This window comes from Meriones unguiculatus, chromosome 3, assembly GCF_030254825.1.
Source record: "Meriones unguiculatus strain TT.TT164.6M chromosome 3, Bangor_MerUng_6.1, whole genome shotgun sequence".
In the NCBI taxonomy this organism is placed as follows: domain Eukaryota; kingdom Metazoa; phylum Chordata; class Mammalia; order Rodentia; family Muridae; genus Meriones; species Meriones unguiculatus.
In genome coordinates, this window is record NC_083351.1 from 23,925,455 (window position 1) to 23,949,604 (window position 24,150).

Consider the following 24,150-nt stretch of genomic DNA (forward strand, 5'->3'; position numbering starts at 1 on the left):
CGCCACCCTCGTACCCTCCATCATCAAAGCCCTCCCTTTCTTTCGTCCCTCCACCCATTCCATGCAAGCACGAGGCCGTCTCCCCTCCAAAAAGGGCAGTGTCCAAGGCGCCACCTGAGAAGCAGAGATCAGCCGCTCATCCTCACCAAATACAGAGCCTTCGCCTCACATACTCCCCAAACTGTGGAGAAATCAACACCCCAGTCTGTGTCAGTGCGTTACAGCAACACATCAGGACAGCCTGTTGCCTTTCGCCATCTTGCTTTATCCCTACAACACTCTTAAAAGTCGTTCCTATCACCAACAACATGAAGAAAAGAGAGGTGGGATACCAAAGCGGGGTACACGGGGCTAAGCCAATCAATAAACACAAAGTGAATGGCTGCTCTGTACCCGTCACACAACCACATCAGGCAAACCCAGGGTCACACGTGGGGTTTTTGTTGTTGTTGTTGTTGTTGTAAGTGACAGAAACAAGGTGGGGTGAAAAGACAGAATGGGGGTTTCTGTGCACACAGGAGGGGAAAGACTATTGCCGGCATGAGAGCTCAGCACCAGCCAGGGAGAGACAAGCACACCCTCACAGTATACACCTGCTCTGCACCCCTTAAGTTTAAGGCTCGTCATCTGATCCACCACAGCTAGAGTTTGATTCAGCAGGCCACCCTAGGTCCAGAACCTTCCCTCCACTAGCTGACGACAGACACTCTCCCATCCCTGGCTCAGAAGACCCACAGAGGATGTTCTATGAGTTCAAGGGTCACAGTGAACCAAGCAAAGCATGATGGATGTACGAGGTTGAGTCCCTTCCAGCCCATGGCCAAGCCACATATGGCCAACTAGAAAGGGAGATCCGTGAGGAGAGGCAGGACAGGAGGGGTCCTGAGGAAATGATATGACTGTGCTACGTAGGTCAGAGGTGTCTTACTTTGGTTCCAAAGCCAGACTGAGACAGGTTCTGTATGGTAATCAAAGCGGGGGAAGCTGATCCCAGGGAACACCAGCTGGGAGATGAAGAGAGAGGCAGAGAAGAGCTATGGCCCTAGAGATTTTCATAGGCAACTGAGCCTAATCCTGCCAGAGGCCTCCAGGGGGCAGTAGAGCACAGCCCCAAGGTGGAAAAGTGGGGAGGCTGGAGAGCTGGTCCCCAAACTTCCATCACTCACTGGCTCTTCCAGGCAAACTACTTGCAGCCTATGGAAGTTGCTAATGGTGAGACCCAAAAAGTTCAGAGGTCTCCAAGCAGTGCAGCTGTTGGTGGCAACCAGGAGTAAACATGGCCAAGACAGAGCCTGCCTACCGCTAGAGTGGCATTTGCAGAGGCACATGAGGGAGGCTTGGCTGACACCAGCCTCTGGTGGAGCAAGATTAACCACTCAGACCTGAGCTAGGGGTAGGGTTCACTCCTCAAAACCTAGTACTCAGGAGGTGGGAACAGGAGGCTCAAAGCCAGTCTCAGCTACAGTGTGAGTTTGAGGCTAGCCTGGGCTACGTGACACACTGTCTCAAAAATGTCAAAACCTTTAAAGCTTAAGATCTAATTATTTCCAGCAAGCTATGGGATGACACCGTGGCTGGGAGCAAGAGGCGCCAATCATGCAGTGGCTGATGTCCAAAGCTGAGGAGCCCAGAAGCTTCTAGAAGAGAGCCAGGGCCACAGCCCAGGTTCCATCCCCACAGGCTAGCCTCAAAGCAGAGTCGGGCCTCTGTTTTTGTTGGGTACATCCAGTTAGTCCTAGGAGGGAGCCATCTGTCCCCACATGCAGTCCCAGCATCCTGTGGTGGGGGGGGGAGGGGGATAAAGAATGTCCCAAGCACAAGCAAGAGCACAGGCCCCAGAGCAGAAAGAAAGTTAAGGGATGACAAGGGGTCTTCTATGGAAGCCCTGCCCAGAATCTTCCAACACCCCCTTCCTGCCTCCACTGCACCCCAGAGACCCCACTCTGCGAGACCCTGTCTGTCTCTCTTTCCCACAGCGCCCCTTCTCTTCACGGCTTCCTGCCTGCTTCCTTCCTGAACTTTACACAGCTGCAACCCCTGCCCTACTGTGAGACAGCAGGCCTGCCCCCCACCCACCCCTCATGGAAATCTCAGGTGAAGTTGCTCTGCTCCTTAAGTGGCCAGGTGAAGCCAAATTGCCTTGAGTTCTGAAACGTGACCTCTGTGAGCAGCCAGCCTCAGGATGCCGGGGTGAGGGCAGCACGGGAGCAGCTCTGCTGTGGACAAGGCTGTGCCAGGACTGGCCCTGGTCTTCCCTGGCTCCCTGGCTCAGCTCCAGGGCAGGAACGCGGCTGTGTATGGATCTATGGCATCCCATGCTCCCCCAACCCCAATGCTGGAGGGCTGGGCTTAATCTGCTCAGGCCCTCTCCTCCTTGAACCCCACAGACCTGACACAGGCCACCCCATGGCTAAGGAAGGAAGATGGGAAGCAGCACCCACCCAGCCCCCCTCCCAGACTTGTCCCCTGTCTCTGAAAATGACAGCAGTGCCCACTGATAGACATGCACGCTCCAGGGACCCACTTCGCCTCTTTCCATCCGGTCCATCTCACACTAAGCCTGTTGAATAAGAACTATAATCCTCCCCCACCCCCTTATTCCAGGTGAAGGAACAGAGCCTCAGGAAAGCTAAGATGTTTGCAAGGATGAGCTGATGAGGTAGGTCGGCAGACAAACATCCTTGTCCCAAAGCCTGAGGGCTCAGTTCCAGGAACCTACATAGGTGGAAGGAGAGAACCAACTCTACAAAGTCGTCCTCTGACCTACACACACACACACACACACGTCATCATCATCATTTTATTTTAAAATTATTTTATTTTTATTAGTTGAGTATTTAACATGTGTTTTGATCATATCCATCCCCACTCCTTACCAACCTTACTTTGTATCCTTTTTTTTTTTCTTTCTTTCTTTCAAAACCACTTGATGTTGCCCAAAATATTCTTGGGTCTTCACCTGGGGCGTGGTTGACCTACCAGAGGCTTCACTATTAGAGAATGAGGTCTCTCTCTCCCAGCAGCTAACAATTGTCAGTACCTCCATGATTTGGGGTAGGATTGTGTGCCCAAAATAAATAATTTTTTAAAACACAAAAAAGGGATTTGCCACAGGGAGAATTCAGGCAGCTAGGCTCCAGAATCCCTCCAGGCTAACAAAAGCTAGATAGTGAGACCCAGTCTCTAAGAGAGAGAGAGAGAGAGAGAAGGAAAAGGAAGAAGAGAAGGAAAAGGAATGGGGATGGGAGGAAAAAACAAATAAGCAAACTAGAAAGCATATGCAAAGGCCCTGGGGCTCTGAGGTAGGGAAGAGAGTCTGATGGTCTGATGGAAGAGCAAATGAACAAAGGGCAGGGTGCTGGGACGTGAAAATTGAAAGGAGGAGGCTAAGTGTGAAGGCCTCAGAAGCCAGGTTGTGTAGGTGCTATGGGCCACATTAGCAGGATGAGCTTTTATCTCAGGAGCATTAAGAAGCCACCGAAGGCCTTCAGCACCTTTTTAAAATGCATTTTCCTAGGACTGCTGTACTAGAAAAGGGCCCAGAGAGAGAGAGAGGTTGCTAAACACATGATACATGTAGGACATTTGACATGCTCTGACAGGCACCCGACAATCGAGCTGGTATTATCATTCCTCATGAATATCCAACCTTTGCTCCCATCCTGAGTGGATGAGGCAGACACACTGAGCAGCAGCTGCCGTGCTTAGGAGCAGGGGTTATCGGGGTCAGCAGCGGAGAATTGGCCAGAGCACCCATGCATTCCCCTTTGCTTATCAGAAGAGCCTCAGGTATCAAATATCTCCCGAAGGCCATTCACTTCCCACCCACCCTGCTTGCTGATACCAGCTGCAGACGGGAGGCCAGAAGGGGTGACCCAGCAGGAGGACCTGGGCCCCCTGAGCCAGGAGTACGTGTGGAAGGTGGTGAAGCCAGATAATTAGATCCAGAAAGAGCCGGTGGGGAAGATGATGGGGGGAGGGGGGAGTGAAGCAAGACCAGCCGCAAGTCAGGACCCTCCCTCTGGACTCCTCCTCTCAGCTGCAGCTCTCTGTCTCTCCTGAAGGAGCAAACCCCAGGTTCCCTTTGACCTCATCCCTCCACCTGGAGCTTTGCCTTTCTCATTCCCTTGCAAGCATCAAGAAAAGGAACCAACAGCACTTTCTTCACCCACACCCTCCAGTTTCTGTCCCCACCCCACACCCCACGACTGAAATCGTTCTGGTGCAAGTCCCAGGAGCACTCTGTGGCTCCCCCTTTCTTGCTTTCCCCTCCATAGCCTTCTCTCCGCGCCCTGATTCTCTATCCAGTTTCCTCTTCACGTGTGCCTCTTTCTTTTCCTGCTCCCTAGAATGCGGGTGCTTCTCACGCCTCTGCCTGGCTGGTCCTGTGACACAGTGTCTCCTGCTGTCTCACTGGACAGGTAGCCTCCTGCTGAACTGCTCCCTGCACCAGAACCCTCTGCAGGGAATCTTCTACCTCCTTTCCCACTTGTTCCCAAAAAAACTCCTGCAGCCCCCTCCCCCAGTGGCCTTACCACCAGCAGGGTCACCAAAACAGAACCCACCAAAAGTACCCCAGTTGCTTACTGTGTCCCAAAGGCACCAGCACAGGAATCATCACAGAGGGTCTTTCCTCTCCATCAGGGGGGGGCCCACACACAGGATTTCACAGAATTCGCTTGCTCATTAGAGTGTATGTGTAACACAGAAACCTAGACTCAGGCACCGTGGTGGCCGTTCACACAAGGGCTGGCGAAAGTGCTGAGCTACCCAGCACTGCTTCCGAGGCTGGAATCAAGGGAGCCAAGCCCGGCACCTTACAGCTCTCATCCTATAAACCCGGCACGTGTCTGTCTCGTGTGTTATGCTGTCTGATTTTATGACAGTCTCGTCTAGCCCAGGCTGGCCTCAGACCTGTTACATAGAGAAGATGACCTTGAACTCCTCATCCTCCTGTCTCCAACTCCCTAGGGCTGGAATTACAGGCATGCACCACCACACCCGTTTTATGCCTTGGTGGGGAATCTAACCCGGGGCTTCCCTCCGTTTGCTGGGTTAGCATTCTACTAAGCTGCACCCCATGCTTCACCCTCCTGATTTGTTTGTTTCTTTTTTGGTAAATTTTGGTGCCTACAATGCCCCTGAGAGATTTTGGTGCCTACAGAGCCTGGTTGAGAGGCCGTCTGGTTCTGCAGGCTGTGATTCGCTTCCCCCAGGTGTGAGCTACCACAGGGCTGGGTGTGCATTCAGCATTCATTAGTCTCCAGGCTTGAGATTCTCAGCACTCAAGAGGCTGAGCGAGGAGGATCCGAAATTGGAGGCCAACCTGGGCTCTATCTGTATACCCCATCATACAAAAGCAAGCCGAGGTACCGGAGAGGGTGAGAGTCGAAGCAAGGATGTGCGGTCCAGACCCAGGGATAAAGGACAGGCATGGAGGGATGTGGGCTTCAGCTGCAAGAGAGGGGCAGGGAGAGGAGGAGGAGGGAAGGGTGGGGAAAGAGGAGGGAGGGAGAGAGATAACCAGATGCAGACATCAACCCTTAGAAGCCCCCTTTTAAACAGTTGGCCCTGGAGAACTGCAGAGGAAGAATTTAAAGAGGGCAAGCCTGGCCTCTGCCCTCCATACAAGGTTGGGGATGAAAAGATGAAAGAGCAGGGGATCTCTCCTGAGAAGATGCGGGCTTTCCCGTTCTGGGAGGAGGAAACCCCTCGGTCTCGCCAGCTTCACCGGAGGCAGTCTTTGTCAGGCCCGACCCAGCCAATGGCTAAGCAGTCCACAGCTCCTCCCACACACACACACCCCTCCTGGCCAACAGGACACGCCTGGGCTGCTCAACAGCCTCTGTCCCAAGTATGAGCTTTCTCAGAAACCCTTCCCTGATTCTGACATGAATTCAGATGCTTGCTGAACCCCAACTGCTGCCTTCCAGGAGCGGTACTCGGAGCCCTGAGGAGTCGCTGCTCAGGTAAAGGCCTCTTTACTTAGACGTGCCAGCACACCTCGCAGGAAAAGGCACACCTAACAGTTCTCTGGAGGAGGCTCAAGGGAGGTAGTGTGTGTGTGTGTGTGTGTGTGTGTGTGTGTGTGTGTGTGTGTGCGCGCGCGCGCCATCCTGGGTCCTGATGGTAAAGGCAAGCACTCTAAGCCCTCTACTCTAAGCTCTTCCTTTTCCCAACCGGAAGAAGTGACAGAACCGGGACCTGGAGCTGAGCGGGGAAAGGGACTGCTGAGCAGGGCAGCACTCCGCTGCAGACTGAGCAGCAACGCCTGAGCCTGCAGAGCTCTGGGGTTAGGGCTAGGCCTCCCTGGGTGTTCCTAAGACGCTGCCAGCTCCACCCACCTGAGACAGGACCGTGCAGAGAAACCAGTGACTCAAAGTGAGGGCACCACGTGGCCAAGTGGTGAGTGGTATAGACAGATGGGGTGGGGAGTAGAGGTGCCCACAGGCGCTGTCACCCAGGATCTACCTGGTAGAGAAGGGAGACGCACTGGAGAAGAAGCAGTTCACTAAAACTTGAGGAAAGGGCCCCCGACTCAGAACTGAACCATTTGCAGAGTGGACTCTGGAGCCAGCCTGCCTAGGTCTGAGTCCTGACTCTGAGTCCCAACTTACTAGGTCTCTGACCTCCACGAGGTGAGAAAAATACCATCCCCCTTGCTATAAGGGAATGACACCGGTTTTGGCAAAATGCCTCTTAGTGCGTCTAAGCTGGCTGCGTGACCTTCAAGAGGTCAGGGCAATTGTGACTTTCCACCCAGGCCAGCATGTGGAAGTGTGGGGCTCCGAACTTTACTCATGACTTCTTAGAGTACGAAGCCTAGGGGTCCACATGAGGATGCACAGTATGTTGGCAACAGTGGACCCCCCTCGTTCCCCCAGGAATCAGGCAGAGAAGGCTCCCTAATGGAGAAGTAGGGACTCTTCTGCTCAAATGAAAATGAGTTTTTCTCTCGGGGGTCACGCACAACCTTGTTCCCCAGGACAGCATTTTCCATGCTGGTGTTTGGCAAAGCAGGCCAACAAGATGATCAAAGCTGTGTCCACATGAAAGGAGGCCCTGTGGTCAGAGGAGCTGTGGCAACGCTGCCTACTTCATCCTGCTCTGAGGGAGTCACAAAGTGAATTCATTTACTAGCTGTAGATGAGTAAAGGGGATGGGGGCTACTTAATTTTGCTGAACCCGGCCACTTGCCAAGTTGTCTTGGGCGCACAATTATTCTCTATCTCGGAATTATTTCTTCCTCTTGCCTGCCTGTGGACCAGGGTTCTGGGAAAACAACAGTCTGGGAAGCACCGGCCCACCTGTTTATTCTGGAGAGCCTCTAGTATAAAGAGCACCGTGGCTCCCTGCTTTAATCTAAGTAGGCCTAATTACTGGTGTCCCGCCTTCGGGTAAGTGGCATCTAATTGCCTGGACGTTAGCAGCAAAGGACAGAAAGCAGACTCCCCGGAGCGGGGAGGTCCGAGAGGGATGAGCCCAAGGCTCGGGGACTTGGGAATGACTGTGTCCCGGCAGCAGCGCCCACCCGCTTTTATGAGCAGACTTAATCACCGGTGCCTCCGAGCCAGCTCTGCACTTAATAGTCATGTAACTTCATAAACGCCTCGAACCCTCAGTTTCCCTCGGCTGTAAAATGGGGGCATAATAGTGCCTTGCCCTGTGATGACACATTTCTGTGAAGTGCTCAGACTGAGCATCCCATAACGTGGGAAACTATACTCCCATTCTTCCCGCAGGAGCAGCCAGCCCTTGAGTCCACCATGAACTGGAGCGTCTTCGAGGGGCTGCTGAGCGGGGTCAACAAGTACTCCACAGCCTTCGGCCGCATCTGGCTGTCTCTGGTCTTCGTCTTCCGCGTGCTGGTGTACCTGGTGACGGCCGAGCGTGTGTGGGGTGATGACCAGAAGGATTTCGACTGCAACACGAGGCAGCCCGGCTGTACCAACGTGTGCTACGACCAGTTCTTCCCCGTGTCCCACGTGCGCCTCTGGGCCCTGCAGCTCATCCTGGTCACGTGCCCCTCCCTGCTCGTAGTCATGCACGTGGCCTATCGCAAGGCTCGAGAGAAGAGGTACCAGGAAGAAGTTGGCAGTGGGCACCTTTACCAGAACCCTGGCAAGAAGCGGGGTGGGCTCTGGTGGACGTATGTCTGCAGCCTGTTGTTCAAGGCCACCATAGATATTATCTTCCTCTATCTATACCACGCGTTCTACCCCAGATTTACCCTCCCTTACATGGTCAAGTGCCACGAGACGCCGTGTCCCAACACAGTGGACTGCTTCATCGCCAAGCCCTCGGAGAAGAACATCTTCATCATCTTCATGTTGGTCACGGCCGTCATCTGCATCCTGCTCAACCTTGTAGAGCTGATCTACCTGGTGATGAAGCGGTTTTCTGAGTGCATGCCACAGAGGAGAGCACTCGCTGAACACCCAGAGAATGACCCCAACTGGGCCAACTCTTCCAGCAAACAGAAGGACTTCCTCTCGAGCGACCTCATCTTTCTGGGCTCGGACACTCACCCGCCACTCTTACCGGATCGCCCACGAGCCCACGTGAAGAAAACCATTCTGTGAAGGGTCCTTAGACTGGACTGGCAGGGTGGGCATGAACTGGAAGGTTCAGCATCTCTCGTGGATGTAGCTGCTGGGGAGAAGAGCTGAGTCCCACAGTTGGCGTCCAGTTGTCCCTCAGCTCCAGGCTACTTGTCGAGGCTGAGTGGCCTTCACTGAATTACTCCTCCATTCTGTACCTCAGTTTCCTTTTCTGTTAAATAAACACACGGAGTGCCACTTAACAGGGCTTCTTGGAGGAGGAGTTCCATGAGGGCACAGATGAACAAATGCCTTCCTGTGTGCCCCAGGGTGAAAGTTTAATAAAGATAAATAAACAGATTCAAGGTGCCCTTTGGTCTCAGTCTTCCAGTGCCCTGGATCCACGTAGTCACCCTCTCCTCCAGAAAAGGGGTCCCTAGCTTTTCCTGGGGACCATTCCAATGCTAGTCTTGTGCCCCAGCTAGATATTTGGTGTCTGGAGAGATGAAGGAGTTTGCCTGTGGTGATGGAAAGCAGCCACATGCAGCTGACCAGAGTCAGTGTGGCTGCATCAGAACTCGGGCCACTTAGGCTCCAGAGCGAGTTATTAATGCATAGCCTGTGGGGGTCACTGTGAGCACTGAGAGCTCCTGGCAGTACCAGGGCCAGCCAGCCAAAACAGCCACATACATGTGAATCATTGCTATTAGGAAGTGCTCAATAAATGCTTGTGTGAAATGAGGCAGAGGAGCCCCTCCCTGGGTGTACATTAACCTTCTCTGTCCCTGCCAGACACAAGCCCAACACTCCTCTGTAGCCCCTGCTGGGCCACACTCCAGCTTCCCCTGAGCCATTTCCAATAGACAGAGCCCCAGGACCACAGAGGGCACACAGCAAGGCTCTGTGCCTGGCCCCAAGCCAACAGCAGCATTTCATGTCACCAACCTGCATTCCTTGTCTCCAGCAGGGCATTGGTGCCCTGGTCTAGAAAAGCCACATGGCTTGTCTGGGCTCCAAAACAGAGGAGTCTAAGATCCAATCCCTAGCTATAGCCCCGGCAGTGTAGCACAAGTCCTGGGCTGAATCACGGGTGTCTCTTCCCTTAGAAACCAACTGCTAAGGATCTCAGAACCAGTTGCTTGAGGACAGGGCAAAAGAGAAAGTTTGGAACCAGGGGACAGGAAGAGGGCTAGACATTGCAAGGGACAGAAATGGGATCTGTGTCATTAGCACTATCCTGCACCTGCATATTTTGACACCAGCCTCCAGCCTCCATCACTTAGTCCCGCCCACATACCTACCAACCCAGACAGGCTGGAGGAACAAGGTGTGGGCAGAGAGATGAGCCACAGGTGTTTGCTCTGCCACTGTACCCAGGAAAGTTCTTCCGCCCAGCCTGCCTACCCACCCCTGTGCTCTCTCTTGGCTCATTGGCTCAGAAAGCCCCACCCTGCTGTGAAGTAAGGAACAAAAGCTGCCTCCGGGAGGGCCTCAGGCCGACAGACAAGCCGGCACCGCACTGGAGAGTGAGGACCCACGGGGACCCAAGAAGGGTGAGGAGACAGCTGGGGGAAAGGTCGCAGGGAACTTAGGCCTGGTGACTTAGCTTCACGGAGGGGACCGGGGGAAGGCAGGGTCCCTGAGGGAACCCTAGGAAAACTCCACAGGTGTGTGTGTGGCGGGGGGAATGTTATGCTATACTAAAGGGAGGCCAGAGGACCAGAGAAGAATCTAGAAGAGATTGGGAATGAAGAATGAAGCTACAGCCCAGTCTAACCAGCATCCATTGACAGTTCACTGGGCCTGACAAAAAGGCTGCGTTCCAGGAGACAGAGGTATACAGTTTGGCTTCCAGCCTCTAGCAGTCTAACTGGGAATTGTTTGACTAGGCCACTGGAGTCTGTGTGCAGAGGAAGGCAGAGGGGGCTCAGCATGTGTCAGGGATACATGTCTGCAGAAGCCAGGAGCTGAGTCAGGGGTGGTGCAAAGAGCTTGAGATGGAACATCGTGGGCACACCAGACCAAGGGAGAGCAAAGCTGGGGTACGCAGAACCCGGCTGTGTGAAAATAACGACAGATTTGACTATCAGGCAGCAACTAATAATGCAATGAGAGAAGAGGGTGTGTGCCTGGGAAGAAAGACCAATGGCAGGGCAGAGACCATGCCAGAACCCAGTCCCTGCCTCTTACACACACACAAACACACACAGTGAAATGACTGGAATTTCAGAGGGACCCACCATGGTCCAGATTCCAAGACAATAAACAAAGATGACTAAATAAGCATGGCAATCTGCTCTGCTCCGACACAGCAGAGTGGGAAGGATGCCAAGCCACAGCAATTGCAGAAGAGACTGTGTTTAGTTTGGGAAGGGATGTCTCGGAAAGTTCCCAGAGCCACAAAGGAGTGAGGATGGAGATAGTTCTGATACATCGCCCAAGGGGCCAGGGTAAGCATTCCCAACCCAGGACCCCACCCATGCTGGGTTCAGGAAAAATTTAATGAATCGGACACCTGCCCCTTCTTGCCTTCATCCAGTCCCCAAAGCTAGTGGGAGGTCAAACCTCTAGACACTACAAGTCTCTGGACACCGTGGTTGAGACATGGGGTGACGGGGGCCGGCTGGCATGTTTCATGCACGATGTTTATCTCCCATGTGCTTATTACTTTGTAGAAGGAAAGAGACCCTGAGTTTTGGAACCTGAAGACCAGGGTCCAAGATCATCTGTGCTACTTACTTGCTGCTGTGAGAGCTGCAGGGACCTCTCACCTCTCAGCCTTACCACACTTTTCCTGTGGAATGGGGACTGTGGCCATCCTTCTCTGAGTCACCGGGAGTGAGGACACAATGGCCCCAGTGGTTGTTGTGAAACAGCTTCGTCCTTAACATCACCTATAAGGACACCCGTTGGCAGGTTCTCCCAGGCCTCGCGACCCTACCCCCAGCGCCTGAGAGGTCAACACACGAGCGCACAGACGTCCAGCGTGAGGCACCCAGGACGCAGCCAGCATGAACTGGGCGTTTCTGCAGGGAATCCTGAGCGGCGTGAACAAGTACTCTACCGCCCTGGGCCGCATCTGGCTGTCGGTGGTCTTCATCTTCCGGGTGCTGGTGTACGTGGTGGCCGCGGAGGAGGTGTGGGATGACGAGCAAAAGGATTTCATCTGCAACACGAGGCAGCCCGGCTGCCCCAATGTCTGCTACGACGAGTTCTTCCCCGTGTCCCACGTGCGCCTCTGGGCCCTGCAGCTCATCCTGGTCACGTGCCCCTCCCTGCTCGTGGTCATGCACGTCGCCTACCGCGAAGAGCGCGAGAGGAAACACCGCCGCAAACATGGGCCCAACGCCCCAGCCCTGTACAGCAACCTGAGCAAGAAGAGAGGAGGCCTGTGGTGGACATACTTGCTGAGTCTCATCTTCAAGGCCGCGGTGGACTCGGGTTTCCTCTACATCTTCCACCGCATCTACCAGGGCTATGACATGCCCCGAGTGGTAGCTTGCTCTGTGGAGCCCTGCCCCCACACCGTGAACTGTTACATCTCCCGGCCCACGGAGAAGAAGGTCTTCACCTACTTCATGGTAGTCACGGCGGCCATCTGCATCCTGCTCAACCTTAGCGAGGTCACCTACCTGGTGGGCAAGAGGTGCATGGAGGTCTTCCGTCCCCGGCGCCGGAAAGCTTCTAGGAAGCAGCATCTACCGGATACATGCCCGCCCTACGTGATCTCCCAAGGAGGTCACCCTCAAGATGAGAGCGCCGTCCTAACAAAGGCCGGGATGGCCTCAGTGGACGCAGGTGTGTACCCGTGACCCGCAGGTAGGGTTCACTGAAGCCACCCGCGAACACGGGCAAAGGGAGTGTCGTCTTCCGCAGCAGGTCAGGTGGGGAATGCAGCTGTGGGGACCCCGGAAGTTCATCCAAGGGCTAGTGGAAGATGGGAAACACCCTTGAGTCCCTGGATCCTTAGCCTCCAGGGACTTGATGGCTGGCGGGGATTTTGTATTCGTCAATAGAGTACCTCAACCCCCTTAATAAATATGTTACCGGTGCTTTGTAGACAGGTGGTGTGTGATGGGTGAAGTGTGGCGGTGGCGTTTCAGGCGAGCCTTGTGGAGGAAGCCAAGCCACTGAGTGGTCCTCTGAGCCCCAACCACACAGACACACACACACACACACAGGGCACGGAGACGAACAACATAGACAGTCCCACGCCAAGGGACTCACAGCTCTGCAGGAAGCTACCCAAGGAGGAAGACAGGGAGCCGTGGAGACCTGCCCTGGTTCTCAGAGAGTGTCAGGCCAGCTGTCCATTGTGTGTGCTTCAGGAGGCTTTTGCCTTCCACTTCCTGACCTCCCCAACCCTGCCTAGCGCAGGTCCCTTGTAGGGAACACCTTTGAGGGTGGGAGAATGGTACTGAGAGCAAATGAAAGATGGAGTCTCCCTGAGGGTCCAGGGGACATGTCACACCCCATCAGTCCTTCACCAAGATATGTCCCTGAATAACCTCATTCTCTCCCTGCCCCATCAGCTGACACTCTGACAGTCCTATAAACATCTTTCTATCCCAGACTAGCCTCTGAGTCCACAGCTGCCCCTGGATAAGGCTCAGGGGAAGAACTTGCATAGCACAGCTAGCGACTTCAGACTGGCTTTGCCCGCCTCCCACAAAGCTGCCCTCCTCAGTGAGGCCCTGCTCCATTTATGAAGGCCAGTGCCATTCTCTAGCTGTCCAAACCAGGAGCGGGCCTATGATCCTCTCATCAGCTACTCCCATCCCACAGCCTAGCACAGCACCACAGGCACTGACTCCAACCTCTGAGGACCTCCTAAGTCACCTCCTCTGTGACCCCGTAGCCTTCCATCAATCCTACCACAGAGCCTCTCAGATCTAACCTCCACACCTGGATGGAATGATGACTCAGGCCTCGAATGTGACCACGCCATTCCTCCAGCTTTAAAATTTCTTTCAGCACACCCACCCCTAACCTCCCTGCCCCCAAGATGGCTCTACTGACCTCCCTCTCCCTCCATGGCTTCCTCCCTCAGTTTGCTACTGATAACACTGAGGTATTCGTGACGCTATGAATGTCAACCTTTGTCATATCTCCAACCTTTGTCATACCGATTCCTTTACTTGGAATGTCCCTCCTGCCTCCTCTGTAAGTGTCCTCAAACCTCAAGGACAGCCTCCAGGCCAGCTCAGGCCTCTCTTTTCTCTCATTCTCCCTGGTTGGAGCTGGTGCCCATGAATGATACCCACCAGCCTAAGAGCCCTTTACGGGCAGGATGCTGACTCACCAGGTCCTTTCAGCCTTCAATGAATGTCTGGTAGATGAGTAAATGGGCTATAAGCCTCTTGGAGGAAAACTATGTCTTGTTTATCTGATCACACCTGGGAGATCAGCAAAGTGGTTTTTACCTCTGTTGGTTTCTTGTGGTTACAAATCTTGCTTATGGGTAGGAAACCCCTCCAAGCCCACTGGGCAGCTGCTATGCTCTATGCTGATTAGGGGACAAGATCAGAGAGTCAACTGTCTCAGGCCAAGTTCCCTGGAAGCAGAACTGGAGACGATGGTTTGATAACTATGATGGATGGAGCAGGGAAGCAAGGCAGGAGAAGCTGGTTTAGCTGCGTGTGCACCCAGGAACCTAGCACTTCCCAGATTTGGGAGGGGGTACCATAAATGCCAGAGTAGCCCCACTTAGACACACGGCTCTGGTCCCTTGAACTTTCCTACAAGTTTTACCTGGCCCTGGTGACAGGAAATCCAACAGGGATTAGTAGGTAAGCTTTGGTTCAGTCATGATCATTTCCCAGGAGCTGCTCTGCTAACCTTGGAACGTAGGAATTGATGTCCTCAGTGAAAGAACAATGCCACCCACTGAACATGTGAGACAAAGGTGACTCTCAATCTTCATCAGCCCAGAACTGTGACCACCCAGGCACTCTCGACAGAACCAGATGGCCCTAGACCATTAATACCAAGCTGCCGAATCCAGACCAGGGCACAAGCCACAAACAATTCCCCCTGGGAGTCGAGAAGCCCACTCCAGAGGTTGCTGTCAGGTCCAGCATATTGTGAGCTGACCCTATGACCTGACCATTCCCGTAATATCCTCACAAATATCTCACAGCCTGAGCTATTAGCCAAGTGGAGACCAACAATGGTCTGACCAGCCAAGGCCTCCGGAGTTGGCTGAGATGAATCGTGCAGGCAGCTCCCTGGCCACAGAGCTGTCTTATCCTGTGTCTCCCACATTCTAACGCACCCCTCTACTGATATGCCTCCACTCAAACCTCTTCCTTCTTGAGAAATCACCACGTGTTTCCCTGCTGTCTTTGTCTTGCTCACTCTTTCCTGTTCCCATCACCGCTACCTACTTCTCATTCATTCAAGACTGAGCCCATGGCCAGGAATCTTCTCTTCCTAGCCTTGACAAGTGACCTGAGGCTACATGGGCCACCTGCTTCCTCCTGCCCTCTTTATTCCATGACTTTCTTGTCCTCTGAGACACTTGGCTTCTCACTCACAGGGAGCCAGACTCGCGGATTCCACCCTTCTAACCTCTCCTTGGATTCAAGCCAACAAATAACGCCAGCTTAATTTTATGTCAACTCTCCAAGCTAGGTTCTGGAAAGAATCGAACACACTCCCTGGGTTCACACAGCTTACACCCTAGAGAAAAGGATCAGTATCAAATGCCTAAGGGGAAAGTATCAAATTCCTGGGGGAGTGTGGTGTGTTGGGAGGCCAAAGAAGAAGAGGGCCTGACAACTAGGCATCCTGGAAAGGGTTCCCTGGAACCGCATAACGATACTTGGAGAAAGTGAGGGTTTTGCTAAGTGCTGGAGAATGGGACTTTGGATAGCTTTTGTAAACCAACAGAGAGCAGATCTGATTGTTGAAAGAAACCCAGGGCGGCTGACTCAACTGAGGGGTGTTTGTAGTGAGGCTGAAATGAACCAGGAAAGATCATGTAATGTGTTCTTTGCAAATCCCTGTTAATGATCTTGGACTCCATCCTAAAAACAAGAAAAAGTCCCTGGAAAGATTTATCACAGGGAGTGACACCTGTGGTTGCAGTGTGGAGCGGCTGAAGAGAGGCTGCCTGTTCAGGGTGTGATGCAATGGCCTGAGAAGCCATAGTGACCTGAACTGGGCAGGGTGTGCTCAGTGGGCATGGAAAGAAGTAGCTGGGTTTTTACAAGATAGGATCAGAAACATGTGGTGATCCGGTTGGGTGTGGGGACCAAGCTCGGGAAGAATCAAAGTGACACTCAGGTTTCTAGCTCTGAACGGCAGTGTCTTTAAGGAGTCCAGAGCAGCGGGGGATGTGAAGATTTGACGGAGCCAAGATGATTTCCGTTTCAAACAGTGTTAAGTTTGAGATGCAAATAAGATGCCTGGTTATTCCCCATCCTTCCTGGGCCATTGTGATCACAACACCCCACCCCCCCACCCCCGCCCAGAGCATTTGTTATGGTTCTTGACATCTTCATAGGTAACACATCTGGCCACTCATTTCCTTAACCTCCTTACTTCCAACAGCTTCTTCTCTACCCACCAAACCTTACCTCCTGACCTCCCATGCCTTGTCTGTACCAAGAACAGCCTCATCTCCTAACTTACGACATCACTCAGTCTGTTTCCCACTAGGGCAGTGCCCCATCCCTTGACCCACACCTCTTCCCTACCCCATTGTTCCTTCTCACAGCCCTCTTTCTCTCCTTTCTAGCTTAGACTCCCCAGTTCCCCGTAATCATGGGCTCCTAGTACTCCCCACCCCTTGTTTATGCATATGTCAGTCTAGGGCTTTGCCTGCTGAGACCTTCTCCAAGAGGCATCTGTTGATGGGCCTTCTGAGGAATCCCACACCTGGACCAACTGATCTTAATTAGACATCTGACGAGGAAGCTCAAGTGGAGAACCCAACACTTCTAAACAATCCTAGATTTCCCTAAAGCTTTGACCCAACTCCCCAAGATGGCTATAACACCCCTTTCCTCTCCTCGTCTTCCACTCCCCACATTCTCCCAATCCTAGAGCTTGACTGACAGATAGCCATCCCGTGTCCCTGGGGAGCAAGAACAAGAGGCAAATTCCATATCCATATCGTCCTGACACATCTACCATCTTGCTAGCATACATGCTTGGCCCCTCTGCCTTCCCCTCTGGAACATGGGGGAAGCATCCCTGTGCCTGGCATGCCTTTTCCACCTGTCCAGCAACACCATCACCTCATCTCTACTCCAGGCTGTGCTCTTTCTCCCCTACAAATCCCCTTTATGGAAGTATGCTATAATATTTGGCTTCTCTCTTCCTTTCAACTCTCTATCCACCTATCTATCTATCTATCTATCTATCTATCTATCTATCTATTTATCTCAACACCACCTCCCTCTCCAGTTACCACTGACAAAAAGCAAAGTCTTGTAAGAGCTTTGTACGTCTGTCTCCTCTTTCTCATCCCAGTCATCTCCAGTTTGCCAAATCCAGTGCTCAATCTCTCCACCCCATCTCGTTCCCTCAGCAGCATTTGGCCATTGAGAGCACCCTCCCAAAATCTCATCTTCTACTGGTCCTCAAGCAGTACCCTTCCCTAGCTTCCTCCTCACCCATGGGTCTTTATTAATCTCTGAAAATGCTTCTTCTCCATCTTCTAAATCTCTAAATGGAAGATGCCCCAGGGCCCAGTTCTCTCTGTTATCTTCATCAGTACCATCAATAAAACCATCTATCTGCTAGTGGTTTTTGTATTCTCAGATAATTTCTTCCATGAGGGACACGTTCGCATCTCCAACCTCCTATTGATCTGACTGAAAACAGATTCGCATTCTCTTGCCCAGTGGAAGGTGACCTCCCCCATCCATCCTCAGTCAAGCAGTCAAGCCTGGGAGATGGCTCTGTTGGTAAGAGGGTGATTTCTATGCAAGTGCAAGGACTGAGTTCAAATCCCAGTACCCACATAAAAAGCCGGACATGGCTTCCCAGGCCCATAGCCCCAGGACTGGGGAGGGAGGAGGACTTTGGGGACTTCCTGGCCACCAGCCTAGCCCCAGATTTAATGAGAGACCCTGTCTCAAAGGAATAAGGTGAAGCATGACAGAATAAGACACAGGAAGTCTTCCTTTGGCCTCCACACATACATGAATAAGTGCACACACGTACACCACACACACATGCACCACAACACATAGACACACACACACATTCATAGAAGATGAAAAAAAAAAACACCTAGGAGCCTCTTTCTTCATTACCACACCCACGTCACTGGCAAGTCATATTGACAGTAATTCCAAAATATATTCAAAACCTAATCACTTCCTCCTATCGCCAAACCTTTTAATCCAAGGCCAAGACACCTAGTTTCAACATCTGGACCTTTGCAGCAGCTGTCTCCCTGCCTCCACACTTCCTCTTCCCCACAGTAACCCAGAAGATCTTTCTGCCATGAGGGTCAAATCTAATTAGCTCGGCTTTTGATTAAAATTCCAGCTAAGGGTGGAACTCCATGGGCAAAGTCCTTGCTAAGATTCAGCCCCCGACACCACAAAAAACCTGGTGTGGCCCCCACACCTGTGACCTCACTCAGGGAGGTAGAAGGAGATTCAGAAGTTCAAGACTACCCTTTCTCAAAATAACAACCGAAAGCTTTCATTAAAGCCATCTTCAAGCAGCTTCCCCCGGTGACCAAAAAATATTAAACCAGGTCAAACTCTTCGCCATGGTCTACAGGTCCCTGCATGCATGAATTTCTTCTCTAAGGCTTTCTTCTCTGCTCCAGCTCTCCCCTCCACCCCCTCTCCCCCACACTGGCCACCCCCCATCCTCACGAGGGTCTTTGCACCTGCTTTTCCTGGCCATACCCATCTCCTAGAACATCACACATCTATCTTCTCAGCAAACCTCCAAAGAGTTCCAGGAGGCTCCCTCATACCCTCCCCAGACAATCGCACCCTGGGTCGCTCTGTCACATGACCTTGTTCTATCTTCCTTGAAGCATTTGACTGGCTTTGAAAAAAAAAAAAATTCTGTGCCCATGGTGTCACTGAAATGAGTTCCTGGAGAACCAGGATTACAGTCTGTTCAGTCTCTGACACCCCCACCATCACCTGGACTGGGCCTCCACATTTAATAGGAACTGAATAAAAGTGGGTCAGCTGGGTGGTGGTGGCAGTGCACGCCTTTAATCCTAGCACTCAGGAGGCAGAGGCTGGCTGACCACTGTGAGTACTGAGGCCAGCCTGGCCAGAGAGAGTTTTAGGATAGCCATGGCTACCCTGTTAAAAAAATAAAATAAATAAATAAATATATGAATGAGTGAGTGAGTGAAGGAAGTGGGTCAGCCTGCTGACTAAGCACCAGCGAGGTGGAGCTGGCTGGTAGCCTTTTGGCACAAGGGGAAAAGGACTAGCCCGGAGATGGTTATCTGGGAGGCGTCCATAAAACTGACTAAATGTAAGACAAGGTTTTGCTCCACAGTTGCCCCCCACAGGGAGGGGTTTTCTATAATAAAGTCTTTACAGAAAGTTTCCGCATTACGGGCCACGCTGTCAGTTACTGCATTTTTAACAAGAAACTGTTCTTTGGAGGGAAACTCATTAGCCTAAAGGAACCTCAATCAATGGCGTTTGGGATGTTCATGAAGGTCACTCGGCAGAATCAGAAGAAAAAAAAAACAAAACTGGAGGCAGAGGCATTGGGCATAGATTTAATCATCATTCCCGGGGATAGGGCCTTGTAATCATAAGCATTGTCTTTGTAAGCACATTCTTTTGTAAAAATTATTTTGAAAACAGAAGTGTTTATGTCATTTAAAAAAAAAAGATGCACACTGGATACTTATTTTCCTTAAATTGTGCATTTAGGGCTCCGTAATAAAGCATAAAAATTCAAGCTTCTTATACTGATTCAAAAGTTACTGAGTTGTTGAGTGTGGTGGCTTACCCTGTGATCTCAGAATCTGGGAGACTGAGGCAGGAGAATGCAGTCCACTCTAGCCTGGGGCTGCTTCCTGACACCCTGACTCAAAGACCTTTTGGGTCTTTTTTTTAATAACTATGTCACAGACCACTTGAGAAAAATTTTGTGGGGTAGAGGAGATGGCTCAGTCATGAAAGTGTTCATCACACAAGCCTGAGGATCTGAGTTCAATCCCCAGAGCCCATGTAAAAAAGGCCGGGCATAGCGGTGTGTGTTTGTAATCCAAGCACTGGACACACGGAGGCAGGTGGACCCAGGAGCTAGCTGGCCAGCCAAGCTTGCCAACTTGGTAAGCTCTGGACCAATGAAGAGAACCTGTCTTAAAGAGATAAAAAGGTAGAGGCCCGAAGTTGACCTCTGGCCTCCACACACATACACATACACGCATGTGCCCCAGCACATACGTACACACCCAGACAAACATGTCCACCCACTAAATAAAGTTTCGATGGTGACAAAACTCTAACCAGATTGGCCCAAGTGTTCAAAGTGTGACAGCTTGACTAAAATGTACTTATAAAATAGAAGAGGAGATGACTCTTCAGCTAGGTGCACTTGCTGCTCTCGCAAAGGAGCCCAATTCAATTCCCACCACTCACACGGCGGCTCACAACCATCTGTAACTCCATTTTCAGGGGATATGACGCCCTCTTCTGGCCTCTGTGGGCAACAGGCATCCATGTAATGCACATATATGGGTAAAACACCCATACGCATAAAAAACAAAATAATATATTTTAAATATACATATAAAGAAAAGGAATATTTATTGCTATATCTTATCCAGTATGTGGATTTTAAGCTATATAGCATGGGCCAGCACGATAACTAGGTGGGTGAAAAGGGCCAGCTGCTGATTCTGATGACTTGAATTTAATCCAGAGGACACACATGGGGGAAGAAGACAACCCCTCCACACATGCGCAGTGGTACACACACAAAATAATAATAATAATAATAATAATAATAATAATAATAATATAAAATTAAATCAAATGTATAAGGAACTCAGTTAACACACTACATTTTCATTCCAGCCGACCGGAAGTTCACGTATTCAGGTTAGCCTCGGTCTGTTTACAGGGTCATTTCACTGGGTGTAGGAAGGATGGTTTACCTGAGCCTCGGTGGTAGAGGGTGACTTGAGGCTGGATGGATGGATCTGCACAAAGGCATGAGAAGACGCTTGAGGTGGTCAAAGAGAATACGGGAAAGATAGCTGGAGGTCATGGAACTTGGGGAAGATGATGTCACTGAGGAGGAAGAAAGGGCACAGGAAACGCAAGGATGAGTCTTGAAAGCAGAAGGCTGTCATCAAACACTGCTGTGGGTTGGATTAAATATGGACTAAAATGAGCTCTGTGGAGTCACAGGTCACTGAGACCGAGGCAGGAGTGTCATCTATAGATATGAGATGACAGAGAGAGCCAAGCAAATGGAGACACAGCATGAACAAGGACCTGGAGATTGGTGGCTTCCAGAAGGGTGGGAAAAGAAGGGGTATCAGTTGCCAGTGAATGAGGGGTCATGGGAATGAAGTGTCAAGGAAATGAGGAGGTCAGGGAAATTTTTGTTTGGATGGGAGAGACTTCAGAATAACCAAATCGTGATGAAAAGACTCCAGCAGAGGAAGGTCGAGAGCCCAAGGCAATGGGATCTGGACTTAGAGCAGAGACGGGTTAACTATGGCAGTGGGAGAAGGGAGAAATGGTGAGAGGGCTCTGATGACAGCCCTCTCACTTGTAGCTCATCCCTTATGTTCCCACAGCCTCATGGGTACCCTGGGCTCCTTTAAAACTCCCCCAGCCCCTCTTCTGTTCTCTTCCTTCTGTGTCTTGCCTAGGCCGGAGCTCCAACCATCACCAACACCGCCCTCATCTCACATGGGACTTGCCAACTGATGCCCATCATCCCCCCAGAACTGCGGACCCTCGCAAGGCAGGAGCGGCACCCACCCAGCATCACATATATAGTAAGAGGAAAGTAAATTCTCACTGAGGTGACCACCGCAAAGAATTGCTGCCCCACCAATATCCCCGCCATTCTTCTGCCCTTCCTATTTAAACAGAACTCCAGAATTCAGTCCTACTGGACATACCCATCTCTACACTTGTGCCGGCTCTGTTGGAGCAGCCCCCACAACCAGAGGGAGGCCTTTGTGGACTCCTGCCCTTCCGCCCTCCTTGATCTCCTCTGGCTGTTGGCCATGGTGGCAGCCTCTCCAGTTTCTTCACTCTTAAACTTTCTAGCCCATTCTGTGTATCTACATCCTGTTTCTCAGAAGGAGAACCTCCCCTTGCAACTGCCTCCAAGCCTACAGACCCCATCTCCCTCCATGCTTTCCCTCGTACAGGGAAACAGCTAGACCTACACCAGCTAATTGTCCAAGTTCTCCCCCACCCCAGTCCATTTCTCTGGACTCTTTGACCCCTACCTCTCTCTGCCCACTTAAGTCTTCTCAGATCTCTCCCACCTGGTCCTTCCTTGACCCCATGACCCCCGCAGCTACCTCCCTTTTTCTGGCTTTCACAACCATCCATCCTTCTTCACCACCCACTCCCTCGCCTACTCCCTGCGATCTATCTCAGCTCCATCACGTCTCTCAACCTCCCTACCAATGCCAGTTTCACCTACTATTTGTCACGCAGCCCAGTGGAAGCTCTGCAGGCCCTGTCTTGCCTGATGGGGCATTTAAGGATACATGGCCTTTCTTCTGGAAATTCTTGTTCACGCCGTGACTCCCTTCTTTGTTCCATCCACCCAGCACTGTTCCTGTCCCTTCAGTTGGGGTTCTGCAGGTCACACCTAACCACATCACCTGACTCCTTGTCTCCAGATGAAGCCACTCAGGTTTCAGTCATGTTTTCAACGGTTTCTAAGAAAAGCATATAATGGCAAAACTTAGGGAGAGAGGAGATGCTGGTTGAAAAGCTACTGTGTAAAAGCCTCATTTGAAACAAGAGAGATGAGAGTCATCAGTCCTAGAGGAGCAGAGGCCGGCAACAAGCAGAAGAGAGGTCCTAGATAGTCTCCAGATTTGAGTCACCACTGTGACCCCAAGGTACCCTGCCCTTCATGTGCCCCAACAAGCCAAGAAATTCTCCTTCATGACAAACAAGTCATATCTGTCGTTTGTAAGTGTCTTGACTTGGGGGATGGAAGGATGGCTCAGTGATTAAGGGCACTGTCTGCTCTTGCAGAGGATCTGATTTCAGTTCCTAGAACCTACATCAGACAGCTCACAACCACCTGCAACTCCAGCTCAGGGGGATCTGGTGCCCTTTCCCGTCCTCTGTAGCCCCCTATATACACATGCTCACACATAAATACATAAATATATATATATATAAACAAATATAAGCAATTAAATAGATAAATACTAAAATGGTCTTTTTTACGTCCTTTCTAGGGCTGTGAATCATAGCTCAGTAGGTAGAGTACTTGCCTAGCACACACAGAGCCCAAGTTCAGTCCTCACCACCACATAATGCAGCATGGTTTGGGGCAACTGTAATCTCAGCCCTCAGAAGAAGATGAGCACTCAGAAGGAGATGAAGGGGGGAAGATTAGAGGTTTAAGGTTATTCTCAATTACATATTGGGTTCAAGGCCGACCTGGGATCCATGAGACACTATAATAAAAAGGGAGGTTGAAAAGATGGCTCCTTTGGTAAGACAGCTTGCTACACAGACATGAAGACTTGAGTTTGGGCACCCACACCCACACAAACCCAGACACCAATAATGGATCACTAAACAAAACTCCCAATGCCAGATATGAGTGCCTCCATAGGAGACCCCTAGAAGCCTCCAAAACAATACAGGCTCTTGCCATCGCTCTTGGTCGCCCGCCAGAGCAATGATTTGTTGCTTGCTTGATAAGACCCTATGTCTGAAACTATGTTAGGTGCAAGATACAAAGAAGTCAAGCTGGGTCTGAGCTGGAAGCTGCCAGCTGCTGGTTAACTTTCCCTGTGTCAGGCAGTGCTCTGAGGGATGCTGGGAGATAGAGGTGCCAACAGTCCAACGAGGCTGTGAAAGTCTGTGAGATACACCCACCAGCCAAGGGCTCACTAGCAGCCAAATGAGTGCTGTAGGGAGAGCCAGCCACTTCCATGATCGGATCTGAGACCACACTCCACAAAAAGAAATCTCTGCCTAGTGCTGCAAACCCAGCCAAAAGCCTATGACTACAGGGATCTTAGGCCCTAGGAGGAAACCTACTACTTCTGCTTAGCCTAAATTGGCATAACATCACACCATCTTCCAAATAGCTACGATTGTGCCCGCAGACAAAGGCTGGACTCAGCCTTAATCAGAGAAGCCTCTCTGTGAAGTGAATGAGGCAGAATGCAGTAACCAGTGGCTGCACGAGATGCTGAGGATAAAGGATGGTTGAGGGCTCAGCCCTAAATGAGACATTTAAACCCTCCCCTCGAGGCTCATGGGATTCTTCAGAAGAGGGCCCAGCGAGGAAGAGAGGAAGAAAGGCTGCACAATGCCACCCTCTACATGATGAACAACCATGCCTACCAGCACCGGGCCCACCCAACAGTCAGCCATGGCTGGGAAAGGGCCCACCAAGCACTGACACTCACTGTTGATCTATTGGTCTGTAT

The 24,150-nt window shown here is 51.5% G+C and overlaps 2 protein-coding genes across 4 annotated transcripts; both read left to right on the forward strand.

The window, feature by feature from the left end:
- The first annotated feature begins 5,798 nt into the window (after positions 1-5,798).
- Positions 5,799-8,900, forward strand: Gjb5 (gap junction protein beta 5). Its single transcript, XM_021644817.2, has 2 exons — positions 5,799-5,969; positions 7,743-8,900. Exon 2 carries the CDS (start codon positions 7,767-7,769, stop codon positions 8,580-8,582), a length of 816 nt encoding a protein of 271 aa, XP_021500492.1. The 5' UTR covers positions 5,799-5,969; positions 7,743-7,766; the 3' UTR covers positions 8,583-8,900.
- Positions 8,901-9,937: 1,037 nt separating this feature from the next.
- On the forward strand, positions 9,938-22,844 carry Gjb4 (gap junction protein beta 4). Of its 3 annotated transcripts, none has more exons than XM_021644818.2 (3): positions 9,938-10,093; positions 11,216-12,338; positions 21,376-22,844. In XM_021644818.2, the coding sequence occupies exons 2-3, from the start codon at positions 11,552-11,554 to the stop codon at positions 21,528-21,530; spliced, it is 942 nt and encodes a 313-aa protein (XP_021500493.2). In that variant the 5' UTR covers positions 9,938-10,093; positions 11,216-11,551; the 3' UTR covers positions 21,531-22,844. The 3 variants fall into 3 exon arrangements, with proteins under 3 accessions (XP_021500493.2, XP_021500494.2, XP_021500495.2); XM_021644819.2 differs by lacking the exon at positions 9,938-10,093 and adding an exon at positions 10,251-10,375; XM_021644820.2 differs by lacking the exon at positions 9,938-10,093 and adding an exon at positions 10,802-10,990.
- Positions 22,845-24,150: the final 1,306 nt, after the last annotated feature.

Coding starts and splice junctions, on each gene's coding strand:
- Gjb4 (XM_021644818.2), top strand. CDS start 11,552: ATGAACTGGGCGTTTCTGCAGGGAATCCTGAGCGGCGTGAACAAGTAC. Junction 12,339..21,375: donor GATGGCCTCAGTGGACGCAG/GTGTGTACCCGT, acceptor TGTCTTGCCTAG/GCCGGAGCTCCAACCATCAC.
- Gjb5 (XM_021644817.2), top strand. CDS start 7,767: ATGAACTGGAGCGTCTTCGAGGGGCTGCTGAGCGGGGTCAACAAGTAC.